This window comes from Oryzias latipes, chromosome 7, assembly GCF_002234675.1.
Source record: "Oryzias latipes chromosome 7, ASM223467v1".
Classification (NCBI taxonomy): Eukaryota; Metazoa; Chordata; class Actinopteri; order Beloniformes; family Adrianichthyidae; genus Oryzias; species Oryzias latipes.
This window is the reverse complement of record NC_019865.2, coordinates 569,024-591,860: the sequence shown is the minus strand read 5'-3', so window position 1 is coordinate 591,860 and position 22,837 is coordinate 569,024. Positions and strand designations below refer to the sequence as shown.

Genomic DNA, 22,837 nt, shown 5'->3' with positions numbered 1-22,837 from the left:
TGTCTGGAGCTTCTGGAGTTACAGTAAAACACAACTTGGGGGCGCTCAAACACAAAACTGCCTTGCTGAGCACACATACCAGCGAAGAAGATAGACGCCAAGTAGCGTCTACACTGCCGCGAAGAAATTATGACGGACATTCTTAAATATCCCCGAACAAAGCACCAGTTGGAGCTACTGGTGCTTGAAATATTCATGTTTTCTTTGTTTGATTCTGAAAAGAGCGTAAATACTTGCTCTCTTCTTCTGAGTGAAAAGCGACTTTAAGAAACGTAAAGTTGCGCAGCGCCACCTTGTGTACAGGAGTATTTCTGTTTTACATTAAGCGCCATCTAATGTCAGGGAATGAAATTGCATGTTCACTCCACTCATCGTCAGCGAAAATCGCCTGGGTGTGAACACAAAAAACGTGGCGAAAAACGCTGGCGAATAACGCCTGGCGAATATTCGTCCCGGTGTGTACGGGCCTTAAGCTCGCGCTCATTCAAAGCCTTCAGATTCACATTCTTCTTTTGACCTTTGTCTAAAGCTCTCTTAACCACATCCTTCACTTGAAGTCACAAGTTATCACACACATGTCTCATGTTTGCTTGACTCACATATGAAACATTAAAATACTTTTAATTATAATTCCCACAAAACCCCGTCAACCATCTTGGTCATGGACTTCTGGCGTGCGTGATACAGCTGTTGCTTTCTGTCCTGATGATGGCGCTGTGATGACTTTCATTTTAGCAGAGATTTAAAGTCCTACTCCAACTATAATTCATTCTATTGGAAAAGCCTTCCCAGGGATCTTTTAATTATAGGAGCTGCATTTCCAGAAGAAGATGAAGGGTTAAATGCTGTATTGCTGAAGGAAAATGAAACCTAAAGGGTAATAATTGGCACAAAAAAAATAAAGGAAAGAAAAAAAGAAATGATCAAAGTTGACCATAAATAAAGTAAAAACAGCACAATAACAAAAAATATATTTTTGTGAAAAATGGCAGCGCCGGTTATCAAACTGGGAACCACATCTCACGTGTCAGGCCTCCACACCACCAACCAGGCACAATATACAGGATTTATAATCCATATAATCCTGGAATATCTGGAAAAGTTCAAGAATTTGAAGGACCAAAAGTCATAGCTGGAAAAAGCTGAAAGAGCTGAAAATTTGAATAGTTGAATGGTTGAAATAGCTGAAACATTATAGAATGTCCTCCATCACTAGAAAGATGCTACAAGAACATGTTAAAAACAGGATTTTCATTGGACTGGGTCTTTGGGTGGTATTCTCACCTTTCTGTTGTAGATGGCGGATGTAGATTCTGTAAAAACAGGCCCTGGTGTTTGCAGATGTCTCGCTTCACAGTTGCAGAAAATACAGATGATGGTGAGATTCTGGAACCTGTACATCAAGTAAAACCTTTCTTTGTTTCAAACTCAACCTAATGACACATTTAGAAGAACTACAGAAGATAATGGAGTCATCCTCTGACTCCTCTGAATCCACTGTGGTCTTTGCTGACACGAGGACGTCATGAGAGTCTAATGAGTTCCTACTGATCACACATGCTTCAGTGGATTAAACCCTTTGCTCTGGTGTTTAATCTCAGTCTGCTTTTGGGTTTATTGCTAACATTGACCCCAGACGGTGTATAACCCAACATTTAAGAAGAAAAGTAAAATGCATAATTGATGCTTTATGTTTTATGGAGTTAAATTGCCTCTGGCAATAACTACTGTACTGGCGACGTGCCAGCCTTGGTGTACTGCAGCTCAGACGAGATCATTTTGGCAGAATATCTTAACGTCTCCTATAAGATTTTCCCCCAGAAAAATGTATAAAGCCCTCAAGTATTGGAGAAAAACACAATCAGCTTCAACAATAAATCACAAGTGGTATTAAAAAAAGAACAAGAACCAAATGCAGATCAACGAAAAGCCCCACCGTGTCTTACAGCCGGGTTTGCATGTTAACCCTCAGACTCACCTGCCCTTACAGGTGGATACGGGCCGTCTGCAGGTTGAAAATGGTCACACCTGTGCGGAGCAGACAGGTGACCTGCACCAAACATCGTGGTCATAGACCGCTCAGTGAACCGGAGAGAGGGAAAGTTCCCTTTCCATGTTCATGCCGCGGGCGACAGGGCGTAGAGGACAGACGTTCATTTCTTTCAACACCCCCCCAAATCTTGCAGACTGTACAAGTTAGTGCTGTTCTCGTCATACGTGTGCGCTCCTTGCATACCTCATTCAGGCTTGCCCATTTTTCACGTGCTAACTGCCCATAAGCCCCCGTAAGGGCAGTTGTGCTCCACTTCAGATGCTTCTTGAACCGACCACTCCCCTCTGTGACCTTCCACGGGCCCGTCACGATTTGTAGATCCACCTTTAGTAGCAACAGCTAAAGGTGGACTTTTGGTTTAAAGCATCCAAAGAGGATCCTCATGTTTTGGTTAGATTGAGTTCTGGGTTTTGAGCTGCTCACTTCAGTGCAAATATTTCTGACATGTTTGGAACACGTGATCAGGGAGATTCAGAAACATCCATGGAAACATGGTAATGCTCTGAATTTGAAAATGAGCTGCCTGCAGACGAGGTCGTCGCTCTGTAAAAACTAAAGGAATCTGTATGGAGAGGACTGACCTCTGGGGGGCCCTTTGGGTGTGAAATTCAAACCGGGACGGGACTGAAAATCCTTTCTTTCCAAGCAGACCCGCATTCTGACGTGATGGTACGATGCTCTTTGTCTGGTTTCTTTACTGGTGTGGACCTGCAGCTCCCTGGTTCTGTGCTGCAGTCCAGGAGCTTGGATTGCTTTGGAGGTCAGCCTCAACTCCAGTCGTGCGTCCTGCACTGAGGTTCCTCTGTTGCTGACTTTTTGTCTAATACCTGACGGGGGTCAGCTCTTTGTTCTACAGACGAGTGTGACCCTCAGCCGAATGTTCAGGCTGTGAAGCAGGGTCCTCGGGGGTCCAACAGCAGCTTTGATGTCTTCACACCTAAAGGTTTCTCTCCGCGTTGAAGAAGTTTGCGACCCGTTGCCTTTTGTTTTATACTCCATGACTGAAGACTGACAGATCTGAACACCTCTGCTGTTTTCACAGCCTCTAGTTTCCTTCTCCTCCTCTTGTTTGTTCCTTTTAATCATCATTTCATGGTCTTCTCTACCTCTTTCCTCTCACGCTTTCTCTAAAACAAATTGACCTGCTGTGTCTGACGGAGCCTTGCAGGTCTGAAGGAGCCCAGGGGAAAAGGTGTTTTCAAGTTTACAGATGCTACTTTCCAAACAACCCGATCACTATTACGTCTTTCTTAATTCTTCAGGATGAAAATGAGAAAAATGTGAACAATCTGTTTAAGAAATATCTTTTTGATTTTCTAATTTCATACAAGCAACATTTCCTATGATGTCGATTCATGTGAAATATGACTTTAGAAGCGAAGCAGCAGGAGTGACCGTCATCACTCTGCTGGTTGTGTTGAGTGTGAGGACAGGAAGTGGTGTTTAACTCGTGTTTTCTCACTCATCTGTCCTTCACGTGTGCTGTGGGCGGATCAGAGGATCCCAGGGAAAAAAAGATTCTTCTCCAACCGACTTGTCTTAAACGTTTGTGACCCACTTGTGTTTAGAATAACTTAACTTTTAATTTTACATGATGCCAAACCTTTGAAGGCTCTGACTTATGGTTAATTGGGGCAAACACAGACAGTACTTCATCTGTGTGAAGAAGAGATTTCAGTTCTGCATCAGAACCTCAAAGAAAAACTGAGCTGACATCAGTTTCAAACCAAAAGCATCCAGATTTATGTTCCTGATTTTGGTTTTCCTGATGGTCCTGAACTGGACAGATCTGATGGGAACGAGAACTTGTTTAAATCTAAAGAATCTTTTCATGTAGTGTCATCACAAACGCAGAGGAGTGGCGTTACTACAAAGAAACAACCCAAACTCCTACACCTCTGCTGGAAAACATGTTCCACATGGAGGGAGGGGCTGAAGGTCCCATGGTGTACCTCCGGCCCAAAGAGAGCGTCCACATCCCTCTGAAATACCAGAGTTTCTTCTGCCAGAGCGCCACGGTACTTCAGGTGAGCAGAGGCTAGTTCTCCAGACTTCTAAATCCTGGATCTGTTTTATTTTTCCATCTCTGAGAAAAATCTGCAAAAATTCACCAAATGTGTTTATTAGCAAAGAGGAAACAGGAAATGTAGGAGACTGTGGCACAATAAAAGCACTTCCTGTGACGGCTATTGAACCTCCATGATGTTTCACCACAGCTAACCGCTTCAAGTTCAGCTCTGTATGTCTGTGTTTTAGGAAGAAGTCAAAATGACTTCCAGCATGAATGCGCTTCGTTCAGGAAGTACAGATTGAATGGTGGCTGATAACGGCTGTGCCTCTTATCAAACCCTCACAGGGACCCGGCTTCCTGCCCACAAGCCAAACTTCTCAGATGGCCAAGAAGAACCCGTCCAAGATCCCTGCTGCCAAAACCATCCAGGTACAAAGTCCCGTTGTGCAGCATTTTCTGCTGCTTCAAAAGGACTTATCTCCATCTGCAGACATACATCGTGGTTAGATTCTAATGTACAGCAGCCAGTCCAAACGTACACACAGACCCACACAGGCGTCACACTCCCGGGCTGCTGCTGACCTGCAGGATGGCTCCACTTCTGGCTGTGCTGATGTTCTCTGAGTGACAGCAGAACCACAGCAGGCTTCCTGACAGCAAAGCTGTTGGGACTTGTCAGTTTTAGTGGGTTACAGATTTGATCCAGACCTGACCTCTGTGACCTCTGGACCGGATTTCTGCCAGCAGCAGCAGCAGCAGTGCTGACACTTACACGCCCCACACATGCCCTGCAGAATGACAAACATTTGATCACGCTGCCTGCTGACAGGAGGCTGCACACGGACGGACTGCAGGAGTTACAGCAGACGGGGAAGGTTAGCTGGAGTTGGGATGAGTGGATTAGGAGCAGATTTAAACTGTGGCCAGAGAACACACACGGCTGGAACAGGGAGGATGTCGTCATGTCCTCCTGGATGAGCATTCCCCTCACGGCTCTCTACAGTGAACACCTTCAGAGATGTGGACGTCTGAACGGGCTCTTCAAACTTCTAGAAGCTTCATGTTTACAGAGGCAGGCCTTGTCCTGACATGGGAGTTAAAGGGTCACGCAAAATCAACTTTTAAATCAACTCAAACTTTTTTTATTTCCTTTTCCGTCCGGTCCAACACCAAAGATTTTCAGACATGATTGAAATGAATAAAGTTTGGCCTCAATTACAAAAGGGGTTTATTCAGACATACCTTTGGTTTGTCTGAAGATTAATAACCCCTCTTGTTAAAGTAAAATATGTCCAACACAAGAGGCCCTCAGCTCTCATCTGTTTGCCTAGCTGTTGGACAGGACAAGTTAAAAAATATAAAAAAAATCAACTTTTTAAGCTTTCAAGTTTATTAGAATGATTATTCCTCACAAAAACAAACCCAAAGTGATATTTCGCTCCATTCACGCTTTTCAGAGTATTCCTGTAAAAACCTGCTCTCTGAGCACCAGACCCCCCCAATCCACAAAAATGAGTGGATCCTCACATTGTGACATCACAAAGTGAGGAACCGCCCCTTCCAGGAAGAGTCTGCGCTGCCAGCCCCGCCCCCAGGCTGACAGACACACACGCTTTCTCAGTGCAGCTAGCGGCTGCACTGAGCAGGATGATGTCATGGTTGACGTCTTACGTCTGGATAGAAAAATGAGCTGCTGAATAATTCATATTTCATATAAAATATTCTCCAGTGTTCCAAAGGAAACATATGATCATATTTATGGATCCAGTTCACTCTGGAAGGTTCAGAATAGCAGGATGTAGACGCTTTAACCGTCTGGTACGTAGCTCCATCTGCCTCTGGGTTTTGGAAAGTACTTCAGGTCTTGTTGATCTGGACTGTGTGATTGTACTGTATGTGTGTTTGTCATGCATGGGTGTGGGTTTGTGTGTGTGTGGGCCTTTGTGGGTGTGTGTGAGTCTGTATTTTTGTGTATTTATGTAAATCTTTCTCTGTTTGTATTAGCATTAGAGTCTGTGTTTTGTGTGATATAAGTGTGTGTATGTATCTGTGTATGTTTACATCTGTGTGTATGCGCGTGTTTTGGGTGTTTTTGTCTTCATTTGTCTGTGTTAGTGTGTATCTTTGTACATTTGTGTGTGTGGTGTGAGGTTTTCCGCAGCAGAATGTGCTGTGATGTCAGCAGGCTCCGCCTACATTCCAGTGTTGGGCGTGGTCCGTCGTAAATCTTCTAAAGCTGAGCTGATGAAACACGGACATTGAGATTCTGCCCGCTGACCCCCCAGTTCCGGTCTGCAGGTCACGTTCCTAGCAGAGGGCGGCAGACCCCTGGCCATCCTTCACCTGCGGGTGGAGCCGACCCCCCACCTGGTGCATCAGACTTTCCGGCTTTACCACCCCGAGCTTGGTTTCCTGAAGAAGGCCATCCGTCTGCCGCTCGACCCAGCGGGTCAGTATGACCCCCTTTTCTTATCCTGTTGGAAACGCACAGCAAGCAGAAAGTTGACAGAAAGATCCGGTTCCATGTCAAAAACCACACGTGTGTTTTAACGTGTGCTGTCGTTTGTTGGTGTAGCCGGACAAGCGGACGGCGGGACGGCTGTGCGCTGCAGCGACCCGGACATCATCTGCCAGACCAGAACGCTGGTGAGACCCCCCCTCCATTTGTTATCAGGTTTACCAGCATCCCCCCCCCGTGTTTGGGAAAGCCTCTTAGGATGACCCCCCCCCCCGTCATGAGTTGTGGGCTGCATCATCCTGCTCCTCTCCCCCCTCCCTTTTCCTGCACAGGTGCCGGGGGGGCCTCAGCATGTGTTCCTGAAGGTTCCTGGGAGTCCCAGTCCGGACATCAGACTCTTCTTTGTGATGCTGTTCGTGTAAGTAAACTGTGCTGTGCTGATCGTGCACACGTGCACGCGCACACGCGCGCACAAAACACACAGCACACGCGCACAAAACACACAGCACATGCGCACAAAACACACAGCACACGCGCACAAAACACACAGCACACGCGCACAAAACACACAGCACACGCGCACACGCACACAGCAATTGGACGTGGCCCTTTGCTGAACACTATTCACTAATGAAACAATCTTTTGAGCGTCTGGACTCCCCAAACATCCAAAGGAGCTCCTGAGATCTGCACTGGTTGGTCATCACCACCAGCAGTTACGATGCCCCCCCCCCAGGCAGGGGAGGTTTCTGCCCCCATGCCCCCCTCTCCTGATGGGGGTCTTGTTTCCTGTCTAGGGACGCGTGGATGGCAGCGCCCTCCCAGATTTGGCAGATTTTCGTGCACTTCCTGGAGCGGGTGGACGTCAGCTGTGTGACGGGGCAGCAGCACTGCCAGGCGGTGATTCTGAGGGGCAGGAAGGCGGTTCACACCGTCAGGTGTTTCCCCTCACACCCCAGGGAGCTTCAGGTAAATGCTGACACTGAGTTTCCACAGTGACTGCCTCATTATGTCACCAGCTTTTACTGGATGAGCTGTGGTGCAGTGGGAGAGCAGTCAGCCCTTGAGTGCAGGTTTGAATCCCGTTCTCACCACCATCAGAGTTCCATAGTAGGACACCAAAACGTACAATGCTGCCGCTGAGCCGGTCACCGCCAAGCATAACAGTCTGCCACCGTCGGTGTGTAAATGTGTGTCTGCAAATGTGTTGTGCGTGTTTTGTAGGTATGTGTGTAGTTTATTGTGTAGTCGTGTGCGTTGTGTGTAGGCGTATTTGATCTTGATGGTACAGAAGCTTGTCATCAGCATATTTTCACACACAGCAGTTGTTCCTCAGTTGCAAACGGGTCTTTTCAAATGGAAGCAGGTGAAAACTCAGATGAGAAGATCTCCTTTGGTTTGTGGAGAAACGGCATCCAAAGGATCCCTGAGGGCAAAGAAACGAACCAACGTCAGAAGAAAACGCCTCATTTTGATCAATTAGCTGGACCTGAAGCAGCGCTCCACCTGGACCTGAAGCAGTGCTCCATGTGTTCCCATCATCAGTTGTCTAACAAGCGCTCACACACAACAAGCCTCTCTTGCTCAGAAGTCCTGCTGAATGTTTTCTGACTGTCAGGGACGCCAAACGGCGCTCTGCTCATCCAGTGCCATTTGTAAATCATTAATATCACCAGATAAGGTGAAGAGGTTCTTCCTCTCTGTTCTCCTTTGAAGAGGAGATGAAGAACAGAGGTGGTGCTCGTATCATCAGTGTGTTGTTGTCTTCAAACAAACATCTGAGCACAATTTGACAAAAAGCAGAAAAATTCTGATGATGGAACATCGGTCTTTGGAACTACTTCAATACTGGCGGCTCTAGTAGTGTGTGATCTCAGTATTTGTGCGTCTCACTCTAGAGTTGATGAAAGCTAGTTCATCAATGGATGAAGAGGAATCTGCAGGTTTCATTTGCCTCCTTTTGTCTGCTTTTGGAGATTTTTGTCTAAGAAGTATCTTTTTCAGTGATGTGAACTCGTGTATAAAATGTCAAAGGTTCAGTTGACTGTGACAGCTCTTTGCCAGGCTGAAGTACACTCCATGTGTCCGTCTGTCTGTCTGCCCCGCCTCCCTCCACCCGCCAGCGTTTCCGTTGCCTCTTTCGTCTTCTCACACGTGAACAACGCCTCACTGCTTGGCTTTCTCGCCCCCCTTTGTCTCCAGGTGGACCCGGCCGGCGTGTTTGTTCTGCCTCCCGGCGCCGTGCAGGAGCTGCAGCTGAAGCTGCAGCCGTGGCAGGCCGGCCGCCGCTTCATGTATGTGAATGCTGTGGAGGGTGAGCAACATGGGCTGCTCGCCGCCTGGCTGCTCTGTCTCAGCATCCACCGGCCCGTCCTCTCAAAGGTAAACAGGAGGGGGGGGCTCCCCGCCTCTGGTCCACAGAACTACCAGCAGTTCCCTCTGCACTCTGTGATCAGAATCAGCTGACTCCGGCGTGCCCACACTCTGATTGACTGAACACACCTGGAGCAGGTAATCAGGAGGAAGCAGTGCAGGGGGGGCTGGAAAGGGACAGGTATGGACAGGTAAGGATGGGCAGGTATCCTCACCATCAGAACCTTCACGCTCCTCCTTTGCCTTTCCGTTGGGCATTACACTGTAACATGTTCTTGTTTTTCTTTTGTAAACTGAAGGAAAGCAGCATTTTCACTTGATAAATGAATCAGTAAAAACATGTGTGGTCATGTGACACACCTGGGTGACTCTGAGGTAGAAACATTTTCGTGTTAATCCTGTGGATTATTCCATTGTTACATTCATGTAGCCTCAGAAACATTTCAAACACCTTTTGTCTTTGGTGAATTTAACTCATTTGTAAGACATCTACAAATGCAAATGAATGTCTTCTAGATGTCCTAATAAGGCTTCATAAACACGTTTCTAATGCCTGGTCATGTCTCATAACTGGAGTATTAGTTATTCTATTGCCCTCATTCCTTCCTGTAACCCCTAAAGACTCTGAAGAACCAGTCCAGACTCTGCTCACTACTTAGTTTTGAGATATGACATCAATATTAGTAGAGACCAAATACATAGAAATAGTGATGCACGAAAGTGACTTTTCACAACCCATACCCGATATTTCCTGCCTCTTGTAGCCGATACCAATACTCTACCAATATTTTGAATATAATTTTCAAACGCTGCCCAGATGCTTTGCGTATTTTTCCCAGACTGAGCACTAGCAAAGACTGCAGCTTCATGTTCTTTTCTACATGGCAGTGGTGAATTTTTAAACAGCTGGTGAGATTGGTGGTGTTACAGCTTGACCTCTTTCCCTCTTTGTGACACTTCTGTCGTTGGTCTCAGACACGGTGACACAGACCCACATGGGTGAGAGCTGCTCCGTGTTGCAGACAGAGCTCTCTGGCGCAGGCGCTGAGAGATCATGTCACGTACATGTGACAGAAGCTTGCAGGATGGGGGGGTGAGCAGACACCCTGCTGGCACAACTAAACACACAGTGGTGAGTGAGGAAGCCACAACTGTAAGCTTTTGGTTGTCGGTCCATTTTATCTGCGAATTATCGGCATGACGACATAATGTCCACTATCAGCTGATACCGGTATCCAATGTTATCGTGCAACCCTACATAGAAACATTTTACAAAGACTGAATCCACTGTTGTGAAGATAATCTAAACATTAACATTTAAAAAATGTCTTTGAACATAAAAGGGTTCAAATGCAATGCATCATGGTCTATATCTGCCAGTTTCTATCGGACACCCCACAGAAATACTGGTCGCCGTATAAAGTGAACGTGAGTCTGGGACCGTCCGCCTCCATTTTTGGCATATTCAACAATAAATAAAGAACAGACGGTCATCAGTCGGCTGAGTGTCAGACCAGCACGTGGGAAATCAGGGTTCGATTCCCGGGGACCCCAACCAGCTCCTTCCAGTGTGGATCCTTGAGACACATCTCTATCCGTGTGGGGCGATGCTATCACACTTTAATGAGCTCAAACCTGTTCCCAAGCAGCCGTTTCCAACGACTCTCTGGGTTTCACATTTTGGTTTCTTGTGTCGTCGTCACTCTGAGCCTTAGTGCTGCATCAGATGTTTGTCTGGTTTGAAAAGAAAAGAGCATCGTTTGAATAATTTCTGACATTTGCCTTTGTTTCTGTACATATCAGGATTTCTGATGCTCAATAAAAAAAGATGAAACTAAAAAAAACTAAAAGAAAACATTTTTGCAGTAGGTCCAATACGTCTGCAGTAACCAACCAACCAGATCCGGTTTATTAGTTAACTCTGTGTGTGTGTGTGTGTGTGTGTGTATGTCTGTGTGTGTATCTGCAGGCATTTGAACTGTGCATCCCGGTTGGAAGTGGGCGGGGCAGCTCCAAGAGAATGACCTATAGAAACCCGTACAGCAGCCGCCGTACGTTCCTGCTGCACAGCGACCGTCCAGACCTGCTGCAGTTCAGAGAAGAACGCTTTGAGGTGGGGGGGTAGCGATTCATTTCAACAACAATCCTATTACGAGTCGATATTGGTTCCTTTGGAACGATCCGATTGGATCAGATCCTCTGCCCTAAAGTGGATCCAGATCCTCTGTGGATCCAGATCCTCTTGATCCAAACTTCCAGCAGTGAGACTCAGACAGAAATTCCTGCTACTGAACAGTTTTCCAGATTCTTGGATTTCTTCCAGATCATCAAGTTAATGAAATCTGTGTCCAAACCAACAAGTAAACTAGAATGAATGTCAAATCCATTCACATGTTAGTTTCCTAAAGTTCACCATTGTTGTTTTTCCACATCCAAAGAATCCAAAGGGAACATTCTTAGAACATTCTAGACACTGGATGGTCACATGACTTTATTCAAAGTCTGTCCACACATTGGACTGGAATGATGGACTGATCCGTGTTGATGACATCACATGTGTGTTGTTGCTGTGATTGGTCAGTTTTACATTAGAGTGACATAAACCTACAGTAACTCAATCCAGATGGTATTTTCTAATATTGATTATTGATTTATGTCATTTGAAAATGGGTTTATGACGGCTTAGGTGGAGCTGATCAACACTTGTTTCAGACAGATTGATCTGGTTTGTGACTGTGCCGGTGTACATACCCCCCCCCCCCCCCCCCCCCCCCTGGTGATGTGGACACAGCTGTTACACCTGCAGCTGAAATCAAATGAACCCTGACTGATTTCCTAAAACATTGTGCCCCCTCCATGACAGTCAAATCCTTCCTGGGGGGTTTATAGTCATCCATAGGCTGCAGCGTTTGTGTGACACACACACAGAGCTGTTACTGCTGCTGTTGTCATGGTCACATCATTGCTGACTCATTCTAGCATGACACAGCAGATTTTTTTAACCATAGTTTGCATTATAAAGCCACCAAAAGGAAGAAAATCAAAGCACAGATCAATACTGCAGTGCTTTTCAGAGGAGACTCCGCCATAAATGAGCAGAATTGATCCATAAATTTCTTCTGCCTATTAAAGCTAAAATGGAGGAGGAAGAAACACGGTGAGCATAAACAAGGAGCGGAAAGGAAACAAATATCCTGCAGGCTATGAAGTCTGAGTGGACAGCTCTGCAGCATTCTGCTCCGTCCTCCCTTCATTACATCCCAGAATAATTACAAACAAAGACAGCAAAATGTCATGAAGCTGAAAAAACTTGATTTGTTTCCCTGTAATGATGTTCTTTTTCCAGAAATCACTCCTGGAGTTACATAAGGAACCCTCCGCCGGCGCTGGGGGGGAACTATGAAAACGTAGAAAAGCTTTAGCCCCAACTGCCCTTTGGGGCGGATGTGGGCGTCTGCAGGTGTGAAACGGTCAAACCTCTCAGCCAGCAATGCCAAGTGGGCTCCAGACGGTTTCCATGGTGGCCCACTTGTGTTTGCCCACATGGGTTTAGGTGGACACTCGGTGGGGGGGCTCACTGCGCTAGCTGCTGCCTGGTGGACACCCCTGGGCCTTGCTGGCTGGGCTGGACCTGCAGCTTAGAAGAAACACGGCATCTTCTTGGAGATGCGGCTGTAGATGCTTCTCCTTCTCAAACCCACTGAGACCAGGTAGCAGTGGATGCAGTTTATGATCATGGCTCTTCATGGAGGACGCCTTCATGACTCCAAAAAAGCTCCATTTTTGGCATGAAGCTGCCGTCCAGGAGTCTGCTAAAAAAGCAGGATTCCTTTGGCTCAGTAGCAAACAGGACCAGCAGAGACATGTCTGTGATTCTGCTGTCCCACCGTCCAATCAGGAACCAGACATTCAGACGTGTAGCTGCTGTTCAGCTGAAGTGATCTTTTTCCTTTAATCTCACAGAAAACGTTTGTTTTTCGACCACGTTCAGGTTGACGGCGGGGAGAGCCACGCCATCGGACTGCGCTTCGCTCCCACACAGACTCCGGGTTCTGCAGAGATTCTGGTCTACGTGAACAACCTGGAGGAGGCGACGGAGGAGACGTTCTGCGTGAAGGTCAACTATTCCTGAGAGGAAACTTTTTTGAAGTAAAAGATTTTTAAAAAAACATTACTTTGAATGATTATAGTTATTAGTTTGGTTTCAATCAGAAAGTTCAACCAAAGAAAAAAGACGTTGAAAACGAGGAGCTCCTGTTTTTGCTCCAGAGGCAGAAAATCTGTTATTTTTTGTGGTTGCTGGTCTGATTCCTGTGCCGCAAACGCCGGCAGCTCATGTCCAAAGTGTGTCCATGCAGCCTGAGGGGGACAGCCGCCACATCTCAGGAACTGTAATGACCAGAAAAAGCCACTTGAACCGCGTGTGAAGATGGAGTTTTAATGGAAGACGAGTCAAGAGGCTGTCGGCCGCGTGTCCCAGCAGCGTGCGCTCCTCCCCAGCATCACCACAAACGGCGCCGTAATGAGGTGCGCCTTCTCCGGGAGGCACACATCTCTCCACGTTGGCCTCATTAACACCAGCACCCTCCACGGTGTCTTCCCTTTCTAAAGCGGAGACAGGCAGGCGGCCGTGCATTTGTGTTATGTAACACAGTTACACAATCCCTACACCCCCGCGCCGCCATCACGCCTCCTTCCTCTCATTAGAATGCAGGATCAGCCTCAGCACCGCGCTGAAGCCTCATGAAACCGCATCTCCTGTCACTCTGTTGTCCTCTGGACGTAGATGAAGCTCCGCCTCCTCTGGCCGTTTGGCTGAAACGATGAGTTTGTGACGCCGTGTCTGTTATTGATCTGATTTCTTCTTCTGATGTATTTACACAAAGAAGAATTGTTTTGGTCTCTATTTCTGCTGAGGCAGATGTGTTTGTTCAGATTTTGTTGGAATAGTTTCACAATAAAGCTGATTTCCATCAGATGGTCTTGTGGGGGTCTGTGGGACTAACGCTGCGTGATGCTTGTCCTCTGACGTTTGTCGGAAACTAAATGCACCCCCGCTGCAACCTTAAACGCCAAAAGAAGAGTCCGAGAATCTGGATGGAGACCAGGAGGGTGAAGGATGGTGACGGCACTGTTTCCTGTTTTTCTGACTGTTGTTAGCCTTTCTGACTCTTTAGACTGTTACTATTCTGTTGTTTTCCTCTTTTTTCTTACAGTTTTTGATGTTTTGTTGTTGTAAAGCTGTTTTTCACTTTGATGGTGTTTCTGACTGTTAATCAGTGATTCTGTTTTTAGTGTTTCTGGTGGTTTTTAGTGTTTCCAGGTTTTTCAATCTTTCTGACTGGTGTCATTGTTTCGGACTGTTCGTAACCTTTTTGACCCTCACCGTGACCCGTCGCTGGCCTGTCCTTGGGACCACTAAGGCGTCTTCACAGAAGACCCGTCCAGACAGGTTTAGATCCCACGGCGTGGAGAAGCGATCTGAGGCACTGGAACAAAAACGGCGAGCAGCGGCTGACAGACGCCCTGTGGGATTGTGGGAAATCCAAAAGCTGCACTCAGACTGAAGCAGTGAGGAGAAGCGGGACTCTGATGCTTCTGCTGTGGGTTCATGTTCTGCTGCTGATCACGTTCATACAGAAGCTTCTGGTTGTCTTGGATTGACATCCCAGAGTAGCTAGGAATGGTAACCGTGACAACCGGCCCAGAGTTTGTAGGAATTTGGAGTTGGAGGGCTGGGATTGGTTCTTGCTGGGTGGAGACGGTAGCAGCTGTCATGTTTCTGCTGCTGGAGCATGGAGGAAATGTTCCACCGTTTCAGGAAAATACCAGAATTTCTGTCTTCTTGGAAAACGTTCACGTTGTGATCTTATTACCAGGATCTTCACGGTTCTGCTCTCCCGGTGCACAGCTGCTGCTGACACTTCATTAGTGGTGCCAGTCCAGTTGGTGGACAGCCGCTCACCTTGTTAGTGCCGTTAGCTGCAGCCTGTGCAGCTGTCTGCGCGGCTGCCTGCGCGTCTGATGCTCTGACTGCGCTCATACGCACCGTGAGTCTGATGCTGGTCTGCGCCTCCTGAGTGGGCGTACGTCTGTGAAAGCGCACAGCCAGGTCTGTAACTGATATGTATCCTAGCAACCCCCCCGGATGGCAGAGAGGAGGGCCTGACAATAAAACCTCAAATTACTGAAGAGATGCATTTTTATCTCTGAAAAATGAAAAGCAAATTTCTTCACTTCATTAAGCATCCCAGCAGGACGCCTTCCCATCAGCCACTGCTGCAGTCGGGGATGGAAGGCGTTTGCATTGCTTCCACTGACCAGTAGGAGGCGTCTCAGCTCCTCCTTGGAAAGAGGATAGTTTTCATTCAATTATACAAGAAGGATTGCAAAAATGAAAACTGATCAAAAGGAACAACACAGAGTGTGTGTCTGCAGATGTGTACTTTTCCAAAAACACCTGAAGAAACACCTGAAAGTGACGTTTCTTCTAGAAATGGTCATCTGTACAAATGTGATGTGCTTCAAAGACATCTGCCGTTTCATCATCCTGGTCCAACATTACATCCCTCCTCATCCATCTAAGTCTGCGCAGTGACTGTGTGTGTGTGTGTGTGTGTGTGTGTGTGTGTGTGGGGGCGGGTCCATCTTCCTTTGGTTTCTGATGAAACTGCTGCCCTGCAGCCGTTGGACGGCGTTCACCGAGGAGCTTCATGAAGGTCCGTGACGGTTTAGGTTTGATCTCTAAAACCTGTTTTTATTCTGTGGTTGCTCCTCCACCAGCAGATCCTCCTGCTGTTAAAAGGTCAGGGGTCACAGCGGCGCCACAGGGGTCACAGCCGCCGGCTAGCAGCAGTGTGGCTTCAGTCTGAGGGTTTAAGGAGAATCCGTGATCCAGAGGCGGGAAAACATCCGATGAGGCGTTCAGCTGGATGCTTTGGGACGACTGCTTTGTCTCAGGTTTCATTTTTTCCTTTTTAGTGGATTTGAGTTTTAATCCAGAATCAGAAACTGAAAGGCTGAATCAGCCGAAGGTATAAAGTGAAAATGTTAAAATCCTTTCATGAAGCTTCAGAGGATCCAGGATGGTTTTTGTCCTCAGAGAGGATAATGTTTATGTGGCTCCATGATGATGATGTCAGAAATGAAAAGTTTTCCCCAAATGAAACAGATATGATGACTCAGCATTTGGCTCAGCAGGACAGTTTAGGTCTCCTCCTGTCTCTGCCTGCACTGCCCCCTGCACTGAAGCTGGGGTAACTATGGTGCACTGGGGTTCTGTCCTCTTTCCTTTTTTACTTCTACCCTTCCTCTCCTCTATTCTTGATCATAATTCATCATTTAGTTCTCCATGCCTCTGTTTGGTGCAGTGATTCATGTATTGTCCCTCTTTCCCTCTTTCCCCTCCTGGGGAGTGGGAGTGCTTCCAGACTCCAGTTGGTTCATCCGTGCTCCAGTTCCTGACCGAGTACCTCGCCTTTGCTCCTGCTCCTACACCTGGCTGTGGTTCCTGTCTCCGGCTCGACTCGCGCCCCCGACTGTCCCCCCACCTCCATCTGGATGAAGCTCGTCTGCTGGACTTTTATATATGTAGTTGTAGATTTAGATAAGTTAATTCTTCTCTAAGAGTTCTGGTAAATCGCCTGTCCGTCCTGGGGGAGGATCCCTCCTTCATGTGGGCACCCCTGAGGTTTCTTCGTTTTTTCCGGAATCCGGTTTTTTTGGGAGTTTTTCCTTACCGCGAAGGGGGGTCTAAGGGCAGGGATGCCAGTATAGCTTAGTCAGTTTGTTAGTTCATTTTAGTATTTTTCTATTGAACTCTTTGTATTCATGATCCTTTTGAGTTCATGTTTTACTTCGAAGCCCATCGAGACGACTGTTGTTGTGATTTTGGGCTATACAAATAAAAAATTGAATTGAACCGCCCCCTGCACTGCCCCCTGCACTGCCCTGCCACTGAACCCTGGATGTTCACCGGTGGGTGTGGTGGACCTCCTGAAGTCCAGGACCAGCTGGTGGTTGTTTTCACTAAAGTCCACAAAGTCAGAGATGACCCCCCTGCACTCCTGCTCACCCCCCCAATACACAGCCCACAATGGCACTGTCCTCTGAGAACTGCTGCAAGTGACAGTGGGGGGAGTCGTATTTAAAGTCTGATGTGAACAGGAGTGGGGGGAGCACAGTCCCTTGAGGTGCCCCCGTGCTGCAGACCCCCACATCAGACACACAGTCATGCAGCCTCACACACTGTGGCCTGTTGGTGAGGGAGTGATGTCCAAGCAGACAGATGTTGGTCCACATCTGCCTCTGAGAGCGTCCCAGATGTCCAGCTTCACCAGGAGTCACAAAGATTTACGGTGGAAATGTTGATTTTCAACCCCCCCCCACCAAACAAAGGATGGAGAGAGAAAAGGTTCAAAAGCAGCCGAACATTTCCAAAGCTGCTGTTCTGATGCCAAACCTGAATAACTGGGAATAACTGAGGACGGCCTGCAGAAATAAGAAGTGTTGCGTTTTAAGGAGGAATTATTCAATCAGATCCAAGCAGCTCCATTCTTCAGGGATTTAATGACTTTACACTCTGTCCGTTTCCTGGATTCAATCAAGTCTCTATAAATCAGCCACTGGATTCCTGCTCTCATATCCCAGCTGTTTACGGGGGGGGGGGGCGGGAATCTGAGCTGTGATTGGCCGTCAGCCCAGCAGCGCCGTCATAATGAGGACTGGCGGCTCTTTGGAAGCGGATGAAGATGGAGACTCCCCCGTCTTTCTTCTCACTGCCGGTTCTCCGGGTTCATCCTGTCCGGCGTATCAGACGTGCAGATCTGATCGGATTAATGAATCCGGTGATCAGAGCGGCTGATATGACCCCCCCAGCTCCAGGAGCCCCTAAATATTCACGAGGCAGATAATGGGCCCTCACCTCTGAGCCAGGTTCAGGCAGAGGGAGAGTGAGTGAGATAAACCATGAATTATGTTCTCACAACCCCCCCAGAAGCAAACCTCCCCTCTGGGATTTTTCCTTTTAGTGCTTAAATAAACGGACACAGATTAACCAGGGGGGGTTCCCACCTTTGTGGATGAAGATGAGCCGGAAACTCTTCCTCAGGTGTCACCATCCTGCCTGCACAGACTGGCCATGGGGGGGGGGGGGGGGGGCTCCAGGGGTAAAATCTGATTGGAGGTCAGCAGGCGGCACCCCCTAATGTCTTTGTGTGTAACATGTCCTCATTTTCAGGAAGATGCTCTTTTTTGGACCGTTCCTCTCTGACCAGAGCGTTTAGCCACCAAGCCCCTGTTTTATGGAATAAACTCCCAGCTCATGGAAGAGAGGCCGACTCAGTTTCTACATTCAAAGCTAGACTGAAAACATTCCTCTGTGGACAGGCTTATTGTCAGACTAGTTAGTATTCAGAGATTATTTAACTTAATGTTAATGTGTTTAAATTAAACTTAATAATAACTATTTCTTTTAAAAGGCTGCTAGAAGTTGAAGCTGGGGTAACTATGGTGCACTGGGGTTCTGTCCTCTTTTCTCTACTTCTACCCTTCCTCTCCTCTATTCTTGATCATTATTCATCATTTAGTTCTCCATGCCTCTGTTTGGTGCAGTGATTCATGTATTGTCCCTCCTTCCCTCTTTCCCCTCCTGGGGAGTGGGAGTGCTTCCAGACTCCAGTTGGTTCATCCGTGCTCCAGTTCCTGACCGTTTACCTCGCCTTTGCTCCTGCTCCTACACCTGGCTGTGGATCCTGCCTCTGGCTCGACTCGCGCCCCGACTGTCCCCCCACCTCCAGCTGGATGAAGCTCGTCTGCTGAACTTTATATATGTAGTTGTAGATTTAGATAAGTTAATTCTTCTCTAAGAGTTCTGGTAAATCGCCTGTCCGTCCTGGGGGAGGATCCCTCCTTCATCACCCCTGAGGTTTCTTCTTTTCTTCCGGAATCCGTTTTTTTAGGGAGTTTTTCCTTACAGAGAAGGGGGGTCTAAGGGCAGGGATGACCAGTTTAGCTTAGTCAGTTTGTTAGTTCATTTTAGTATTTTCCTATTGAAGTCTATGTATTTATGATCCTTTTGAGTTCATGTTTTACTTTTTCAATTACCGATACAAAGCCCACCGAGACGACTGTTGTTGTGAATTTGGGCTACAAATAAAATTGAATTGACCACCAGGTGACCTTTTCCAGGAGGAGGTCTGGTGTGTTTCTGCTCTGTGGTTCTGATCCGGTCATAATCTTCTGCCGTCTCCATCCTGCTCTGCTGTTACTCATCTGCAGGGTCAGAACCTGAGGTGGGCCAGATTCTTCTCTGCTCCACCTTTCCAGGTGAACCTGGAGCTCCTGCTGATCTCAGTGGCAGAATCCTCCCCTCCATGGAGCTCGCCGCTCCTCAGAAGTGGTGTGAAGTGAGATCCTTCCCGGCCGTCAGAAAGTTGCAGGTCTGCCCGAGTTTCTCTGCTTCATGCTCTCCTGTCAATCAACGAGCAGTTTGGTGAAGGCAGGTTAGCTATGAACTAGGGTTGTGCCGATGGACGATGTGATGGCTGACTGGCCTCACGATGGATGACACCATGGTGAGGCCACGCCCCCACCACGCTGAGAGTCGACACCATAAGCCGTGGTTACATGTGCAAAATATCTTGATGGGATCAATGGTGGGATTAGAATCCAACCGTGTTCATGGGCCCAGAAAAACTTTTACCGATTATAACAAACGTGCACATGGTCCCACTTTCAGTCAGAATAAATCATTCACACATGCACAGTAGTGTTGGAAATACTGGAAGAGGAAACGAGTTCCACTGAGAGGCTACATGCATAGATATCTGGCAGCTCCGTAATAAACGAGATGATCTTCTAAACGTGCTTTTATTAATGTTATTATGAAGCGCCTGTTCGCTCATCATTTTCATTTTAATCCGTGCTTTTTCTGTGGAAGAACGGAGCTGGAAGAAGGCAGGGCTAGGAGAGGCTAACACGGGCTAACAACATTTAGCCTTTGATGGACATAAATCCATGCAGAAATGCTGCAATCTGCATCTTGGCTGCACATAAATATGTGGAATAACATCAGCCTTTATTTTGTCGGGACACAACTGGAAACACAAATCCACGTGATTGTTTGAACAGTTTCTAAAAACTGAGCCACATTTCTGCTTTGAACAGCTCACACACCGCCCCAAAGCCGCTGTGTGAGCTGACGGTCCGAGCTCTGCCCGGACACACACTTTTACCGGGAGACCCGGTTCTCCTGAGTCCGGTAGCTCGTTCCCCTACAGCTGCAGGACGGATGGCAGTCCTAAATCTCCCACACATAGCGCACACGTAACGAAGCATCCTCCCTTCCCCTCAAACACAAAGCTGTAAGTCCGCGCTCAACCGGTCCACTTGAATAATTAAGCGGACAAATTCTCTTCTATTGTTTTTTTTTTGTTAAAGTCACTTCCCTCAGTTTATACTGGATCATTGCGGATGAGTCATTTGTTGGGAAATAAATTAAATAAAGTAATAAAGGAAAATAACGAATAATAATTATATAATAGCGAAAAATTACCCCCCCCCCCCCCCCCGACATTATCAAAGTCAATCCCGATGGTTTACTGCAAACATTATCAACTGGCAATTTAAGGGACATCGCCCAACCCTACTATGAACGTCTTTGTCCAGCTGTCAGTTTGACCCGTCTCTGGCCGTCATCATCAGACCTGTGAGGGGGGGCTACCCCCCCAGACTATTTAATGCACACATAAAAACAGCTGATTAGATTTCTGTTTATTCATCATTTGTTCCTTCTGACCTTCAGGGCCGTCGTTTCTGTCGTCTTCAGGTGAATTTGTAAAAGAATTTTCTCAACAGTTTAAAAGGTTTCTGTCAGAAAAAAAGACGACATCAAACTGTTTTCTGTCGTCGGTTAGAGTTTAACGACGTCCTCCGTGTGGGGAGGGGTGCAGAGAAGATCTGCCGGCAGATCAGACACCTTCCGGACCGGGTGGTTCTGGTTTCCTCCTGTCAGAAACGGGCCTTTCTACCAGCAGCTGACATCCCTTTGATGGTCCAGACCTGCTCTCACCTGCAGCCTTACAGCCTTTATGACTGTTCTTCTGAAGAGCATAAGGCAAAGAAGACCCCCCTGTCACCCGCCAGCACCCCCACAGGTGATGTCACCGTTGAGGGCGTGGCCAGATGGAGCAAAGAAGAAGAAAGTCAGCTCCCCTTTGCAGTTGACAATGTTTCTGCATTCTGGAGAAAACTTCAGATGTCTGATGGATTTGACTCAAACTCCTCCTCAAAGTTTGAAGCATCTGTGCAGGAATTCACCTCAAAGCCCCCCCCCCCCCCCCCCCCCCCCCGGCAGTAGCAGCTGAGTGGCCACTTCCACACCTTCCTGTTCTGGAGCAGCAGTGAGGTTTTCAGGTAAGTACAGCAGCTGGGATGTGTTCAGGACCCTCACAGCTCCTCATGGGTCCTCCTGCCAGCAGCATGGAGGCTGAGAGGAGCGCAGCAGATCCTCTTCAGGTCAGACACGTTCATCTCTCCGTCACTGGAGGGGATGAAGAGAGCAGAAGTTAGATCCTCTTTGGTGCTTCTTCCCGCTAATGACAGCGGATGAAGGACAAACAGCAGCAGTCAGTCTAACACTCATCCTGGAACCAGGTGACCCTCAGATTTTTCTGCAGGCAGGCAAACCTGTGAAGCGTTTAGTCCTGGATCTGGAATGTAAAGCTGGCAGACTGTGAGGCGCATTAAATATAAAGCATGAAGTGGAGCGGCGCCAGTCCAGAGTCTTCCAGTTAGAGCGCGCCCTCATGGTGATGAAGAGTGTGGCTCTGATCCCAGATCACTCAGAGCCGCAATTATAAAGACAGCTTGCAGAACACTGTCCCCCCTCACCCAACACAGAATTCATAAATGCTAATGTCCTGACGGGGGGGGGGGACAGTTAGTCTGTGACGGGACGATGAAGATTTTCCACGTCTGTCGTTTCCACCGCAGTGAAGTCTTTACATGAACAGCAGGAGGAGAGTCAGTGTGTGTGTGTGTGTATGTGGGGGGGGGGGGGGGGGGGGGGGATAAAAGCCGTCTTAGTCCGTTTCGTGACATGGACTGTTGGAAGACACTGGTCTCCCACTCTACTCTACCACACCAGTGTCACCGGCCGCTTTCTGCATTGTGCTGGTTAGTTATATGGTTGACCCAGTGTTAACTCCTGGGTTCCTGCCTTCATTTCTGGTTACAAACAAACAGACATGTATACACTGTATGATCCGGCCCACTCCAGCTCCCATACAAACAAAACAAAGCAACATTTAAGCTTCAACAGCGAATCCCCAAAGTATCTCTCCTAAACCATCAATACCTTGTAATCATCACCTCACAAGTTAGAAACAAATTTTGTTTTAATTATACAAATAAATTTAACACCAGAATAGACGATAAAGAACAGGATGGATTGGGATAGCAACATTATTTTAGGATGATGGCGCCCACCTATCACAGGAGATCGTACAGAAGGGGAGGGCAATAGTAGCCTTGGGAACATTTAGGGGGGTCAAAAGAAGAAGAAGGACGGAGAAGCTGTGACGTGGAGTATAAGGCAGCAGTTTGTTAGAGATATCTCAGGTATGGGAACACTTAAACAGATTTATAAAGTAAGATGAAAGTTATGACCCGGTTACACCAGGTCACCCCAGCAGGTACCGGAAACCCGTTTAGCCTAAAATCCCTTTGCTCTTCTCTGATCCCTCTGGTGACAGTATTTCTGACTCTGACCTTTGAATGAACATTGATTAGTTTGAATTTCTGTCACTAGTTCCTGGAGTTAAGCTGCTGCAGGAGGAAACCTGCCTTGCTTCTGTCTGCCTTTGAACGTGATTGGCTGACGAAGCAGAGCGTCCATCGCTGAAAGGCGTCTCTCTGTCATGTCCTCTGAGTGACAGAGACC

The 22,837-nt window shown here is 47.4% G+C and overlaps 1 protein-coding gene across 3 annotated transcripts in view; it reads left to right on the top strand.

Annotated features, from left to right (window-relative positions):
* nphp4 (nephrocystin 4) overlaps positions 1-13,871 on the top strand; it is a 93,475-nt gene extending 79,604 nt beyond the window's left edge. Inside the window, exons 21-30 of one of the 3 annotated variants that reach the window (XR_002873495.1) lie at positions 3,891-4,080; positions 4,410-4,493; positions 6,363-6,513; positions 6,640-6,710; positions 6,855-6,940; positions 7,320-7,491; positions 8,725-8,904; positions 9,871-10,027; positions 10,865-11,008; positions 12,887-13,021. Coding sequence is in view for 2 of the 3 variants with exons in the window: in XM_023956270.1 (XP_023812038.1) it covers positions 3,891-4,080; positions 4,410-4,493; positions 6,363-6,513; positions 6,640-6,710; positions 6,855-6,940; positions 7,320-7,491; positions 8,725-8,904; positions 10,865-11,008; positions 12,887-13,027 (1,219 nt within the window). In the remaining variant the exon portion in view is untranslated. Of the gene's footprint in view, positions 1-3,890; positions 4,081-4,409; positions 4,494-6,362; positions 6,514-6,639; positions 6,711-6,854; positions 6,941-7,258; positions 7,492-8,724; positions 8,905-9,870; positions 10,028-10,864; positions 11,009-12,886 lie in introns of those variants that run through there. The other 2 variants (XM_023956270.1, XM_023956271.1) reach the window with 2 other exon arrangements.
* Positions 13,872-22,837: the final 8,966 nt, after the last annotated feature.